At 39.0% G+C, this 16,433-nt stretch overlaps 1 protein-coding gene and 1 pseudogene across 2 annotated transcripts in view; one reads left to right on the forward strand and one right to left on the reverse strand.

Annotated features, from left to right (window-relative positions):
- The first annotated feature begins 9,690 nt into the window (after window positions 1–9,690).
- LOC136142239 (tyrosine-protein kinase Fer pseudogene) lies at window positions 9,691–10,509 on the forward strand (annotated as a pseudogene).
- A 4,961-nt stretch (window positions 10,510–15,470) lies between these two features.
- Window positions 15,471–16,433, reverse strand: part of THOC2 (THO complex subunit 2) — a 95,391-nt gene continuing 94,428 nt past the window's right edge. The window contains exons 37-38 of one of the 2 annotated variants that reach the window (XM_065900326.1): window positions 15,981–16,057; window positions 15,471–15,513 (exon numbers count right to left, since the gene is read on the reverse strand). In XM_065900326.1, coding sequence (XP_065756398.1) covers window positions 15,486–15,513; window positions 15,981–16,057 — 105 coding nt within the window. In that variant the 3' untranslated portion in view covers window positions 15,471–15,485. Of the gene's footprint in view, window positions 15,514–15,928; window positions 16,058–16,433 lie in introns of those variants that run through there. The other variant, XM_065900325.1, reaches the window with a different exon arrangement.

Raw genomic sequence — 16,433 nt, forward strand, 5'->3', positions numbered from 1 at the left:
AGGTCTGTGTCTTTATTCCTGTCTTACCCCTAGATTCTTCATGACATTTTTTTTCCTTAAATTCCATATATATGTGTTAGCATACGGTATTTGTCTTTCTCTTTCTGACTTACTTCACTCTGTATGACAGATTCTAGGTCCATCCACCTCACTACAAATAGCTCAATTTCGTTTCTTTTTATGGCTGAGTAATACTCCATTGTATATATGTGCCACATCTTCTTTATCCATTCATCTGTCGATGGACACTTACGTTGCTTCCATGTCCTTGCTATTGTAAATAGAGCTGCAATGAACATTGTGAAATGTTCTTTTTGAAAGAACATTGTGAAAATCTTTTTGAATTATGGTTTTCTCAGGGTATATACCCAGTAGTGGGATTGCTGGGTCGTATGGTAGTACTCTTTTTAGTATTTTAAGGAAACTCCACACTTTTCTCCATAGTGGCTTTATCAATTTACATTTCCACCAACATTGCAAGAGGATTCTTTTTTCTCCACACCCTCTCCAGCATTTATTGTTTGTAGATTTTTTGATAATGGCCATTCTGACTGGTGTGAGCTGATACCTCATTGTAGTTCTGATTTGCATTTCTCTAATGATTAATGATGTTGAGCATTCTTTCATGTGTTTGTTGGCAGTCTGTATATCTTCTTTGGAGAAATGTCTATTTAGGTCTTCTGCCCATTTTTGGATTGGGCCGTTTGTTTTTTTGTTCTTGAGCTGCATGAGCTGCTTGTAAATTTTGGAAATTAATCCTTTGTCAGTTGCTTCATTTGCAAATATTTTCTCCCATTCTGAGGGTTGTCTTTTGGTCTTGTTTATGGTTTCCTTTGCTGTGCAAAAGCTTTGAAGTTTCATTAGGTCCCATTTGTTTATTTTTGTTTTTATTTCCATTTCTCTAGGAGGTGGGCCAAAAAGGATCCTGCTGTGATTTATGTCATGGAGTGTTCTGCCTATGTTTTCCTCTAAGAGTTTGATAGTTTCTGGCCTTACATTTAGGTCTTTAATCCATTTTGAGCTTATTTTTGTGTATGGTGTTACGGAGTGATCTAATCTCATGCTTTTACATGTACCTGTCCAGTTTTCCCAGCACCACTTATTGAAGAGGCTGTCTTTTCTCCATTGTTTATTCTTGGCTCCTTTATTAAAAATAAGGTGACCATATGAGCGTGGGTTTATCTCTGGGCTTTCTATCCTGTTCCATTGATCTATCTTTCTGTTTTTGTGCCAGTACCATACTGTATTGATTACTGTAGCTTTGTAGTATAGTCTGAAGTCAGGGAGCCTGATTCCTCCAGCTCCGTTTTTCTTTCTCAAGATTGCTTTGGCTATTCGGGATCTTTAGTGTTTCCATACAAATTGTGAAATTTTTTGTTCTAGTTCTGTGAAAAATGACATTGGTAGTTTGATAGGGATTGCATTGAATCTGTAGATTGCTTTGGATAGTAGACTCATTTCACAATGTTGATTCTTCTAATCCAAGAACATGGTATATCTCTCCATCTGTTTGTATCATCTTTAATTTCTTTCATCACTGTCTTATAGTTTTCTGCATACACGTCTTTTGTCTCCTTAGGTAGGTTTATTCCGAGATATTTTATTCCTTATGTTGCAATGGCAAATGGGAGTGTTTCCTTAATTTCTCTTTAAGATTTTTCATCATTAGTGTATAGGAATGCAAGAGTTTTCTGTGCATTAATTTTGTATCCTGCTACTTTACCAAATTCATTGATTAGCTCTAGTACTTTTCTGGTAGAGTCTTTAGGATTCTCTATGTACAGTATCATGTCCTCTGCAAACAGTGACAGCTTTACATCTTCTTTTCTGATTTGGATTCATTTTATTTCTTTTCCTTCTCTGACTGCTATAGCTAAAACTTCCAAAACTTGTGGTGAGAGTGGACAACCTTGTCTTGTTCCTGATCTTAGTGGAAATGGTTTCAGTTTTTCACCATTGAGAATGATGTTGGCTGTGGGTTTGTCATATATGGCCTTTATTATGTTGAGGTAAGTTCCCTCTACGCCTACTTTCGGGAGGGTTTTTTTTTTTATCATAAATGGGTGTTGAATTTTGTTGAAAGCTTTTTCTGCATCTATTGAGATGATCATATGGTTTTTCTCCTTCAGTTTGTTAATATGGTGTATCACATTGATTGATTTGCGTATATTGAAGAATCCTTGCATTCCTGGGATAAACCCCACTTGACCATGGTGTGTGATCCTTTTAATGTGCTGTTGGATTCTGTTTGCTAGTATTTTGCTGAGGATTTTTGCATCTATGTTCACCAGTGATATTGGTCTGTAGTTGTCTTCCTTTGTGGCAACTTTTTGTGGTTTTGGTATCAGGGTGATAGTGGCCTCGTAGAATGAGTTTGGGAGTGTTGCTCCATCTGCTATATTTTGGAAGAGTTTGAACAGGATAGGTGTTAGCTCTTTTCTAAATGTTTGATAGAATTCACCATCTGGTCCTGGGCTTTTGTTTGTTGGAATATTTTTAATCACAGTCTCAATTTCAGTGCTTGTGATTGGTCTGTTGATATTTTCTTTTTTCTCCCTGGTTCAGTCTCAATAGGTTGTACTTTTCTAAGAATTTGTCCATTTCTTGCAGGTTGTCCATTTTATTGGCATATAGTTGCTTGTAGTAGTCTTTCATGATCCTTTGTATTTCTGCAGTGTCAGTTGTTACTTCTCCTTTGTCTGTTCTAATTCTATTAATTTGAGTCTTCTCCCTTTTTTTCTTGATGAGTCTTGCTAATGGTTTATCAATCTTGTTTATCTTCTCAAAAAAACAGCTTTTAGTTTTACTGTTCTTTGCTATCGTTTCCTTCATTTCTTTTTCATTTATTTCTGATCTGATCTTTATGATTTCTTTCCTTCTGCTAACTTTAGGGTTTTTTGTTCTTCTTTCTCTAATTGCTTTAGGTGTAAGGTTAGGTTGTTTATTTGAGGTGTTTCTTGTTTCCTGAGATAGGATTGTGTTGCTATAAACTTCCCTCTTAGAACTGCTTTCGCTGCATCCCATAGATTTTTGGTTGTCGTGTTTTCATTGTCATTTGTTTCTAGGTATTATTTGATTTCCCCTTTGATTTCTTCAGTGACCTCTTAGTTGTTTTGTTATTTAGTAGCATATTGTTTAGCCTCCATGTGTTTGTATTTTTTACAGATTTTTTTCCTGTAATTGATATCTAGTCTCATAGCGTTCTGGTCAGAAAAGATACTTGACAGGATTTCAATTTTCTTAAATTTACCAAGGCTTGATTTCTGACCCAAGATATGATCTATCCTGGAGAATGTTCCATGAGCACTTGAGAAGAATGTGTATTCTGTTGTTTTTGGATGGAATGTCCTATAAATATCAATTAAGTCCATCTTGTTTAATGTATCATTTAAAGCTTGTGTTTCCTTATTTATTTTCATCTTGGATGATCTGTCCCTTGGTGAAAGTGGGGTGTTACAGTCCCCTACTATGATTGTGTTACTGTCAATTTCCCCTTTTATGGCTTTTGTCATTACTCTGAACTCTTTTTCGAGTAGAATGCCTATTTCCTCTTCACTTGTTCGGTCTGGTGGGTTTTTACCTTGCTCCTTCATCTGCTGTGTGTTTCTCTGTCTTCTCATTTTGCTTAAATTAGTGTGTTTGGGGTCTCCTTTTCGCAGGCTGCAGGTTCTTTGTTCCTATTGTTTTTGGTGTCTGCCCCCAGTGGCTAAGGTTGGTTCAGTGGGTTGGCTAGGCTTTCTGGTAGAGGGGACTGGTGCCTGTGTTCTGGTGAATGAGGCTGGATCTTGTCTTTCTGGTGGGCAGGACTGCGTCCGGTGGTGTTTCTTGGGGGTGTCTGTGACCTTATTATGATTTTAGGCAGCCTCTCTGCTAATGGGTGGGGTTGTGTTCCTGTCTTGCTAGATGTTTGGCATAGGGTGCCCAGCACTGGAGCTTGCTGGTCGTTGAGTGGAGGTGGGTCTTAGCGTTGAGGTGGAGATCTCTGGGAGAGCTTTCGCCATTTGATATTACGTGGAGCCGGGTGGTCTCTGGTGGACCAATGTCCTGAACTCGGCTCTCCCACCTCAGAGGCACAGGCCTGACACCCAGCCAGAGCACCAAGACCCTGTCAGCCACATGGCTCAGAAAAAAAGGGAGAAAGAAAGAAAGAAAGAAAGAAAAAACAAGAAGAAAAGAAAGTTATTAAAACTTAAAAATTTTTAATTATTAAAAATTAAAACATAATTTAAAAAAAAGAAAGAAAGAAAGAAGAGGGCATCCAAACCAAAAAACAAATCCACCAATGATAGCTAGCGCTAAAAACTATACTAAGAAAAAAAAAACGGACAGACAGAAGCCTAGGACAAATGGTAAAAGCAAAGCTATACAGACAAAATCACACAAGGAAGCATACACATACACACAAAAAGAGGAGGAAAAATATATATACCTATATATAAAAAAAAGGAAGAGAGCAACCAAATCAATAAACAAATCTACCAATGACAATGAACTCTAAATACTAATCTAAGGTAAACATAAGGCCAGAAACAAATGAGATGCAGAAAGCAAACCCCATTTCTACAGTTGCTCCCAAAGTCCACTGCCTCAATTTTGGGATGATGTGTTGTCTCTTCAGGTATTCCACAGATGCAGGGTGCATCAAGTTGATTGTGGAGATTTAATCCGCTGCTCCTGAGGCTGCTGGGAGAGATTTCCCTTTCTCTTCTTTGTTCGCACAGCTCCCGGGATTCAGCTTTGGATTTGGACCTGCCTCTGCGTGTAGGTCGACTGAGGGCGCCTGTTCTTCACTCAGACAGGACGTGGTTAAAGAAGCAGCTGCTTCGGGGGCTCTGGCTCACTCAGGCCAGGGGGAGGGAGGGGTACAGATGTGGGGCGAGCCTGTGGCGGTAGAGGCCTGTGTGACGTTGCACCAGCCTGAGGCGCGCCGTGCGTTCTCCCGGGGAAGTTGTCCCTGGATCACGCGACCCTGGCAGTGGCGGGCTGCACAGGCTCCCCGGAAGCGGGGTGTGGATAGTGAGTGACCTGTGCTCGCACACAGGCTTCTCGGTGGCGGCAGCAGCAGCCTTAGCGTCTCATGCCCGTCTCTGGGGCTCCATTAAGCAGCGCTCTTAATCCCCTCTCCTTGCGCACCAGGAAACAAAGAGGCAAGAAAAAGTCTCTTGCCTCTTCGGCAGCTCCAGACCTTTTCCCGGACTCCCTCCCGGCTAGGCTAGCCGTGGCGCACTAACCCCTTCAGGCTGTGTTCACACAGCCAACCCCAGTCCTCTCCCTGTGCTCCGACCGAAGCCCGAGCCTCAGCTCCCAGCCCCGCCCGCGCCGGCGGGTGAGCAGACAAGCCTCTCGGGCTGGTGAGTGGTGGTCACCCTGATCCTCTGTGGGGGAGTCTCTCCGCTTTGCCCTCCGCACCCGTTTCTGCGCTCTCCTCCGCGGCCCCGAAGCTTCCCTCCTCCGCCACCCGCAGTCTCCGCCCGCGAAGTGGCTTCCTAGTGTGTGGACACCTTTCCTCCTTCACAGCTCCCTCCCACTGGTGCAGGTCCCATCCCTATTCTTTTTTTTTTTTTTTTTTTTGCGGTACGTGGGCCTCTCACTGTTGTGGCCTCTCCCGCCGCGGAGCACAGGCTCGGACGCACAGGCCCAGTGGCCACGGCTCACAGGCCCAGCCGCTCCGCAGCATGTGGGATCCTCCCGGACCGGGGCACGAACCCGTGTCCCCTGCATCGGCAGGCGGTCTCTCAACCACTGCGCCACCAGGGAAGCCCCCATCCCTATTCTTTTGTCTCTGTTTTTCCTTTTTTCTTTTGCCCTACCCAGGTACGTGGGGGGGTTTCTTGCCTTTTGGGCAGCCTGAGGTCTTCTGCCAGCGTTCAGTAGGTGTTCTGTAGGAGTTGCTCCACATGTAGATGTATTTCTGATGTATCTGTGGGGAGGAAGGTGATCTCCACGTCTCACTCCTCCACCATCCTGAAGGTCTCTCCCCTCCCTCCGATGTTTGTTGTTTGCCTCCATTGACTAGAATGAACTTCCATGAGAGCAGAGTTTGTTTTGCTAAAGGCTGTACATCTGGTGCTTAAGAGGCACTCAAATATTTTTTGATTAAATCTTTCATAGGATTCTCTATAGCAGGTTTTTTGTAAGTAAAATTTTACTGGAATTCAGTCATGCTCATTCATTTCCATATCATCTATGGCTGCTTTCACACTATAATGCAGAACTGAGGAAGTCCGAAAGGGTCCACGTAAGCCCACAAAGTCTCAAATATTTATTCAAAGTCTCAAATATTTACTATCTGGCTCCTTACAGAATGATTGCTGACCCCCAACAGCACTCACTTGTCCTTCATTTCTGAAGTTAAACTGCAAGTGCTCTAGGCACTGGAGTTAGGTCTTAATACTCCTGTGTATGTAAAACAGAAAACCTTTAAAATAGCTATCGAATAGATTTTCTTCTTCCAACATAAATTATTTCTGCTCAGTTAAATTCAAAGTTAGCATTTTCCATCCATCCTCAGTGCATTTCTAGCAAGGCCAAAAGCAAAGGTTACCTGTGTTCAATAATTTGGGGGAGAGAGGAGAGATTCTGATGCTAAGTAGCAGCAAACTTTCACAATCGTGAAATCTTTAAAATGTGAATGCAACATAACAACTGGAAAGCTATTCCCTGATATGTTTCTAACAAATGATTTTGAGGTGAACCATAGTTATTTTCTCATTGTAAAAATCATTCTAACAATGTATCATTTTTTTAATGCCAGGCACATTATGGGTGCACAACAGTCACTGAATGGATCACTCTCCCATAAATAATCACTGTGCTCATCAATTTTTGCAAATTATAATTACCTGAAAAGGGGCATCAAGATTTATATCCCTGGGCTTCCCTGGTGGCGCAGTGGCTGAGAGTCCGCCTGCCGATGCAGGGGACACGGGTTCGTGCCCTGGTCCGGGAAGATCCCACATGCCGCGGACCGGCTGGGCCCGTGAGCCATGGCCGCTGAGCCTGCGCATCCGGAGCCTATGCTCCACAACGGGAGAGGCCACAACAGTGAGAGGCCCCCGTACCGCAAAAAAAAAAAAAAAAAAAAAAAAAAAGATTTATATCCCTTTGCCAATTCTAAAATATACTCAGAATGTCTCGATCTTTTTTAAAAATAAAGCCTTTATTGTCATTCTTTCTCTTAAAAAAAAATTAATTTGCATAGGTATCATTGGTTCTAAGGAACTGAAGAATAAATGAATAATTCTAGGCATCATTTCAGCCCACTGTCTACCCCAGGTACAGAGGTAAGCAAATAGGATTTTCTCATATTATTGGATAAGATGTCTGTTATTTGGAAACATTGTAGTCCATGGACTAAGACACAAATAAGAAGAGCTAGGAATCTTATCTTTGCTAAGTTATTTTGAATAAGCAACAATATACACAATGATATACAATCATTTGAGAAAACTATTGTTTATTTAGAAAAAGGGTTACATGGGTAGAATTCATTAGATAAAAAAACTTTCTTTTAAAAATGTCACTGTGAAACTTTTCCAGATGAAAGTTAAGCAATACAAAGCTCCTGTAGCTGTAGACTTAAAAGACAATTAACTTTCGATCCCCCCGCCCAGATTTTTCTAACATAATTACAAGAAAAAATGGCAAGGGACAAGGGAGTGCTGGTACCTTTTTTTTTTTCTAACAGGTTTTAATGTCTTACACATAGTATATAAAATGATTCCTAGGCATTGCATAAGACACTGCTCCCACTTTGTTTTTTACTAATATTAAAAACAGGCCAAATAATAAATTAGAACTGAGTTTTTAAATGAGGTAAATTCAAGAGAGTTCAATAATTGTTTATTTTCCATTTCAAACAATAAAAAGGAAGCATTTCAAATTGAAAAAAAAAAAAAACTAAACTCAGGCAATATTTAGTTAACCTAAAGGGAAATTCTGTACATATGTAACCTTATTTGCTTCTTGGAAACTGTATACAGCACATTGTGCTGAAAATATGGAAGTCAATACTTTCAGCCATTTACTGAAAATAAACATGTAGAAACTAAGCAACAAGTTAAATACAATAATGCACAACTCAACAATTTAAAGTTTTCGGCATGGAGCAATAGAGCAGATCACTGAATAATTTAAGGAGATGCAAACGGGCCCTCTTCGTTCGTAATTCTTGGCAATCTACTCAGGACAATAAATTTCTGGTCACAGCTGAACAATTTCATTCCAATCTCATCTGAAAGAAACAAAGTGATTATATTGATAGATAAGAAAGGCATTGGTGGGGGGCAGGGAGGAAGGAGAGGGGATGGATGGAAGGGGGAAGGAGGGACAGATGAAAGGAGGAGGGAGGGAGGGAGGGGAAAAAGGGAGGAGAGGAGGAGGACGAAGGAAGGAAGGAAGATTTAAGAAAATCAATGAGTTCTGTCAATAACAAAGGCTTGAATTAAGTCCCTAAATAAGGATGAAATATTTGTGTATTTCTTACTGCCTATTCTTAGAAACCACTAAAGATAGGTACATTATGATGAATTTTAAAAAAAAACAAACCGCAGAGCATTTTGTCTGTGAGAGGGAAAGGGGAAGTGGGGGGAGGGGCGGGAGGAAAAAATGAAATAGAATTCCACAGGGACAAGCAATAGCTTGTCAAAAGTAAACAGAACACATAACCGTGAAAAGGAACCAATTTTACCTGATCAACAAAAAAAGAGAAAAATGACATCACATTTTTCACAAGGACATGATTTTAATAGTTACTTATATTAAGATGCAATGTCTGCTAAATTATAAAAATTGCTTTAAAAATATATTGACTTAATTATACTCATTTCCTTTCCTTTATGTATTGACATTTTTCAAATACTGCATATTGAAATAAATTCAAAACATGATCATTACAACATGTGGCAAATAGTTTCATATCTGCCTAACATTGTTCTCATTCAAATTTTAATCTAATGCTTAACGCATTAAACTTTATTGATGAAAATACTACATTCACATATTTCATAAAACCAGAGCTAGAAGGGCCTTAGAAAATAATCACACTTGCATGATATGCTGACAAATAATTTACATATCGTTTCTATACAGTATTCTGTTCACACCATGTATAATCTTGACATTACCAATTATAATTATAGATACATTAATGTTGAACTTACAGTTTTAATACTTAAAAATCATTGTTCCTGTTCATCACTGATGAATGGATAAACAAAATGTGGTACACATCCATACAATGGAATAGTATTCAGTTATAAAAAGAAATCAATTTCTGATACATGCTACAACATGGATGAACCTTGAAAACATGATGCTAAGTGAAAGAAGCCACATATAACAAAAGGCCACATATTGCATGATTCCATTTTTATGAAATGTCCAAAACAGGCAAATCCATAGAGACAGAAAATACATTAGTTGTTTCCAGAGGCTGCAGGAAGGAGAGAATTGCACGTGACTGCTAACAGATGCAGGGTCTCTTCTGAGGGTGATGGAGATGTTCTGGAATTACTGGTGATGGTTACAACACAGGGATATACGAAAAACCACCTTCAAATGGAATATTTTGTAAGAACTTCATCTCAATTTTTTTTAACTGCAAAAAAAGTCAATGTTCCAATAAAGAGAATCACGGTATCAGCATGATCATAATTAGAATAAAAAATGCCTATCATGAAAATGTCATAATTACTGGGCAAGGGAAATTCTGATGACACATTTAAGGGCACATTAAAGGATAAAACTGCTATTGCTGTTAAAACATGTGAAGATGATCTTTCCCAGGAACTGAAATTAAAATTTTTACAAGAAGCCAAAATCCTCAAGCAATATTAATCATCCCAATATTGTCAAACTTATCAAAGTTCGCACACAAATACAGCCTATCTACATGATTAAGGAACTGGTTCCAGGAGGCGATTTCCTCTCCTTTCTGAGAAAGAAGGATGAACTAAAACAGTTAGTGAAATTTTCATTAGATGCTGCTTCTGGATGGCAAATCTCGAGTAAACATTGTATACACAGGAACCTTGCTGCAAGAAACTGCCTGGAGGTGAAAATAATGTTCTGAAAATCAGTGACTTTGGAATGTCTCGTCAAGAGGATGGTAGTGTGTATTCATCTTCTGATTTAAAGCAGATTCCCATTAAATGGACAGCACCAGAAGCTCTTAATTATAGGAGATATCGTTCTGAGAGTGACGCATGGAGCTGTGGCATCCTCCTCTAGGAGACCTTCAGCTTAGGGGTCTGTCCATACCCTGGAATGACAAATCAGCAAGCACAAGAGCAAGTGGAAAGAAGATACTAGATGTCAGTCTCTCAGCAGTAACCAGAACATATTTATAAAATAATGAAGTCTTGGGATTACAAACTTGAAAACCACCCCAAGTTCAGTGAACTTCAGAAAGAACTGCCATCAAGAAGAAAGTCACATAGTGATGAAACAGCACCAAATTCAGACTTCAGGACTCTATCTTCCAGCAGAGTAATATTTTATTCTCATTAATAATAAGTTTATATCACCTTACCTGGAATATTCTTCTTATTGTTTATTAACTAATTTTTTAAATATGTGCAACTTAAACCATTGTAATAAGAAAGCACAGGTTCTAAATGCAAGAGATCCCTCAAATCTATCTTTTCACATCTAGGACTGTTGATGTTTCTCAAAGGGTTTCTACTTCAGGCTCAGTTCAGAGTTGACTGTCCTCCATCCTAGACACCTCTACTCTCTCAGTGCTATAAACTGCATTGGTAATACCATCTGTGCAGGATACACTCCAACAAAAGGTGGCCTTCCACTATGCTAAGACAAGATTACATTTGTAAACATCACTTCCTATTGGGAATTATCTGGACAACTTTTAGTAAGGTTGTCATTTCCCTCTGTTCCACCATGCCCTCCTCCTTTGTCAGGGTATCAGAAAACTATGCATGAAATGCCCTCAAAGAGTACCCTTTCAGAGTTGAGGAAGCTGATTTTAAATGATGTTACTTTATAGACAGCTGTGAAAGCAAGAACGAAGTCTGAAACGTTAGGTCTGGGTGAAAGAGCAGCTAGACTGGTGATCAAAATAGAGAAGAAAGGCAAATAGAAAATCAGCCTTATTATCAGAGCTATGCCTTTACAAACACACACACACTTTCTATTTTTATGATCAAAAAGGTCCTAAGAAATGTTTCAATAGTTCATAGACTCCTCATAAAAGAACCCTCTGGGGCTTCCCTGGTGGCGCAGTGGTTGAGAGTCCGCCTGCCGATGCAGGGGACACGGGTTCGTGCCCCGGTCCGGAAGGATCCCACATGCCGCGGAGCAGCTGGGTCCATGAGCCATGGCCACTGAGCCTGCGCGTCCAGAGCCTGTGCTCCGCAACGGGAGAGGCCACAACAGTGAGAGGCCTGCGTACCGCAAAAAAAAAAAAAAAAAAAAAAAAAAAAGAACCCTCTGGATGGCAACAAAATTTATTTAGAGAAACTATAAAATACAAGCCCAGTGAATTAATAAATTATTCCTGGTTAATCCTAGTACGTGTACACATACACACACAGGCACGCACATGCCAAGTACAAAGGTACACATGGATGAAGTTGACAGAAGAGTCCAATGAACATTTACAAGAAAGAAAGAAGTTACAGGAGAAAGATACAGGGACAGCCATCCTAATTCCACTTTACTCCTTCATTTACCCTTAAACTGCTGCCTAGCAATTCTTATCATAGCAAACACACTTCCTGAGGTATTCCAAGTGGATAAAATGGAACAGTTAAAACTAGGATTCTACTGAACTGAATCTCAGCATACCCAGGGGTGCCTCTCAAGATAAATGTGTGTGTGAGGAATATGTGTCACACTCAAGGGTAAATGTGGCATGGGAGCCTTTTGGAAGTGCTCATGCCTACATCCAGATAAAGAACAGCACAGCACCTGAGTGAAAATTTGGTCTGCCTTAAGTGGAAGAAAGGAAATAGAAAATCCCTCCTGTTCTCTCCAACTGTTTGGTGCCTATGAATATCAGTGTACAGAACTCACTGATACTTTAAAGGATGATAATGAAGAGAAAAATAGTTTAGGTCTATCATTTCAATCTCCTAACAAGACTTTTTTACACATTTAATGATTGCTACATACAGACCCAGATGAAAGCATAATAAACCTGCCCTCAAAAAATATGTTGCAGCACACAAAGCAACTTCTTAAACAGTATACTATCAAATGCTATAAATACACTGAACCTTCTTCTGGGGGCAAAATTAGTCAGTGATGTTTCTCCTCAATTCCAAAGAGATATAGTTAATACTTCTGTACATAGCTCTCCATGTAAAGGTAAGAGTATCTGAAACACAGCAGGTAATAAAGAAAAATACTTGATTGTTTGATTAGAAGGAAGAGATGAAGTTACTGCCTTCAACAAGACCACAATCTAAGGAGAGGGATATGTAACACATTCATATATACATAGGAATCAGTGACTAGGACTCTATAGGCAAGCTGACACACACGTGTAAGCAATGGGAAACTACTGAGGAAGAAACTTAATTGAACACTTCCTACTCCAACACATATTATTACCAGCATCTAGGACTGTGTCTCAACATGGTAACACATTCCTAAAATAAGCAAACTTGGAGCAGTTAGGAGGTCAGTCTCCAAGTATGGACTGAAGAAGAAAGGCTCAGAACAGGAATTACAAAATCGATTGCTTACAGGGGCTAGTATAAAATGGAAACAAATGGAAGTGAGCTGGGTGGGGCCTGAATGAGGTAAACTACAAAAAAAGACCCACTCTATTTAAGGGGAACAAGCACCTAGGCAGGTCTAGCTGACTGTTGCCATGCAGAAATCAGGACACAATGTTGCCAGATGTTCCAGTTCTTCAAAATAAAATGAAATTTGGATTTTGTCAACTCTTCTGATTTTTAAAGGCAACCTTTTTTTAAATGTTAAATATTGTGCAAGGCCAAGAAGGTATGGCTAATAAGCCACATTCTGCAACCCTGGGTTTAAATGATAAGAGGTTACACGTAAGAGACCAGAGGTGAGAGACAGACCTGTAAAATATATTAGGCTTCACTGGAGTATTAGAATAGGAATGTAGTATACTACAAATGCAGATGGATAGGATAGAGTTAATTGCTAATATTCTTTGAAATCAAGAACCAAGAATCCAGAATCAAAGCGCAAGAAGACGGAGCTTCTCAAAACCTAGAAGCAAGTCTCAGTTTAGCAGTGTCTGGTTCACAAAAGGACTCTCAAAAGTTAGCTGAACTCAGTGAATTGAGGACCACACATATCAATTTACAATTGCGAAGCTAGAGAATGCTTCTAAGTGGAAATTTTTCATAGACAGGAATATTTGAAGATTAAACTAGGGGAAACAGTTAAAGGCAAAGCAGCTAGTAGTGTTCAAGAGACTAAATCAAGGAAAGAGTAGATGAATTTGGACGAAGACATTAGCAATAACGAGTAACAGGAGATACAGAGAACAAGCAAAAAGGATTTTGCAACATAACATTATGAAACAGGAAAAGAAGACTCTGGAAGGAATTTAATCTGGGTCACATTTATATATTGTATTTTCTTAATTCTAACATGATCATTTTAATGTTTTTGAAATCAAGGTGATACATACAAATCAATGTCATTTCTCTATCCACTTTTCTCAAAAAACAGTTCTAGAAACCAACAATGAATCTTACAATTAATGACATCTGACTCATGGAAATGTGACATGTGTAGCAGTTCTCCTTTCTGTAGAATATAAAATAAATTAAAAAGGGAGCAGGGAGCAGCAGATTTGAAGTAGCCTAAAGGTAAATGGTGCCAATAAGAAATGATGAGACCTCTAAATGAAAAGGAAGAACCACATAAAGACTTGACCAACCCTAGAAGGTATCCAACAGAAGGCAGCCACAGAACAGCCAAAAAAAAGGAAAAAAATCAACCGGTGCCTCACAAAGAGTCTACCCAAGAAGAGAGTAAAGAGAGATGTCCAAAATCACAATGAAATTGTCGACGACAATGACTGGCCCACTGCTAATGAAGATATAAGAGGCAGAGTGTTTTTGTTTTCTTTAATAAGGGGACCAGGTGAAAGCAAGAAGTAAAAAGCAAAATGCCAAACTGAAACGAAGGTTATGGTGAAGAATAAAAAAAGAAGATTAAGAGTTTATGGTTCACTGGGGAAGACAGCTAGTGGTTAGGGTGGGCGATGGCTAGAATTTAAGAATAGGTAATAATATTTCTTTTATAATCTTTCTAATTTTAAAAAATCTACTGAATTCTAAATGCTCTCTCATAACTCTCATCCACCCTTCTGTAATACTTAGATAACAAGCACAAAATAACAAAAGAGAAAAAGCACACTATTTGTCAAGAAGTTACCTACCTGGCAACCTCAAATCCCTGCTTTGCAGCCAAAATAAACAGGACAAAATCCATACTCTAAAGCTCACACCTTTATACAAAACAGGCTCTCAGACATTTCTCACTCTTAAACAACTGTAAACCGCCTTGGCTATCTATCCAGTTTCATTAGAAGATTAGAAGCAGCAAATAATATTAGGAGGAGGGTAGAGAAAGCAAGTATACTTGATATCATTAAAAAGTGACAGCTAATATGGAAACCAGAAAATTGGCTATAAAAGAATCAACAACTTCTAATACAGCCATCTCAAACCATTAAATGTAGAGGGCAAATCATCCTACATACACCTCAATAATCCTAAGGCATCACACCAAGCAATAACTATTCAAGTGATGATCTGAGTGCTCAGAAAAGATTATATTAAGGTTCTGAACACTCCGTCCACATGCAATTTATTTAAGATGGATAAAACACTTTTAAAATCTCACATAAGGCATAACTACTTTGAAAACAAAGTTGCATATTTTAAATTCCAGAACTAAAAGCACAGACCATATTTTTGGCTTTGCAAAACATGGGCAGTGGTAGAAAGAGAGGCAGGAAACTTAAAACAAAACTCTGGATAACGTGTCTGCATGAAAGGCAAAAAGAAGATCAGAGAACACTGAAGGGCAAGAAGACCTATGTTTGCATATTGGTGTGTCAGCTAATATCTCTGTCACCCTCTTCTACTTAACCTCTTAGAGTCTCAAGTTTCTTCATCTGTAAAATGCAGATACCACCACCACCTACAAGGTACTTTAAAAAAGTAACTATCCAGAGAAGATGGGAATGAGTGGTGAAGAGAAAGCCAGATGTTTTTAAATACATCTTGGTGCTTTAAAAAAAAAAAAAAGGCGTAGCTAACAGCAAGCTTAAAATGAAAACAGCTTAAAAATAACTGGGAATCTTGTCTCGCATCTTTACCCAAAGACCTGACCATTATATTTAGGTGAAAAACTCTAGCTGTATCTTGCAAAATGGATCTAGTTTCTTCAACATTATCAGACCTCATTTTATATTTCTATCTTTAAATGAAAAGAGGTGAGAGAACACTCACCTTGATTGAAAGTCTTCATTATCTGTGCTTGTCCGAGGACTTATGAGTAGATGACAAATTAAGGGAAAACAACTTTTGGGGGGAAAAAAAGAATGCTGTCTCATCTTTTAGTATAATCCCTCAGCTTGCAGGCCTAATTGGCTCTTACCAGCCTGGTAGCCTCAAACTCTACCAGCTCTTCTCATCTGCCACATCATCTTGCCCTGCTACTCCCCATGCCCCCAGCCCAAGGGACTCTCTGTTCCCTTTCTTCCTCTCGGTGGTAGAGCCAGAGGGACTTTAAATCCCTTGATGGCATAAAACAATCTCAGTCACCAAAGAAGTTTAAAAAACAATCAAGTCTCCCATTTCCACGTTTTGTACATCTGAGAGGGTTAACTGGAGAGACCATTTAAAAGGTAGTAAGTCCTTGAGCATTTAGACCACATACTACAAGGGTACAATTCTAAATAAGACCAGTATCAAAGCTTTCCATTATACTGATTAAAAACATCAATAAGATGAAAAGGATATTGTTTCTTCTCTTCCTTTCCTCCTGAACTGTCCCGTTTCTCTTTCTTTTCTATCTTTTCTTTATCATGCCTGGACTCCTATAACGAATGGTGGAATTAGTTGGGGAAGGGAAAACCAAATATAAAAATCAGCTCAAAATCTCTTTTCATCACTCACCAGTCATAAATTTTTCTTCAAACTTATTTAATATGACACCAAAAGCACAAGCAACAAAAGAAAAAAACTGGACTTCATCAAAAGTAAAAACTTTCATGCATCAAAGAACACTATCAAGAAAGTGAAAACACAACCTACAGAACAGGAGAAAATATTTGCATATCATATATCTCATAAGTGTCTAATATCAAGACTACGTAAAGAATTCTTACAACTGAGCAACAAAAAGACAAACAATCCAATTAAAAAATGGCCAAAGCATCTGAATAGATTTCTCCAAAGAAGATATACAAATGG

This window comes from Phocoena phocoena, chromosome X, assembly GCF_963924675.1.
Source record: "Phocoena phocoena chromosome X, mPhoPho1.1, whole genome shotgun sequence".
In the NCBI taxonomy this organism is placed as follows: Eukaryota; Metazoa; Chordata; class Mammalia; order Artiodactyla; family Phocoenidae; genus Phocoena; species Phocoena phocoena.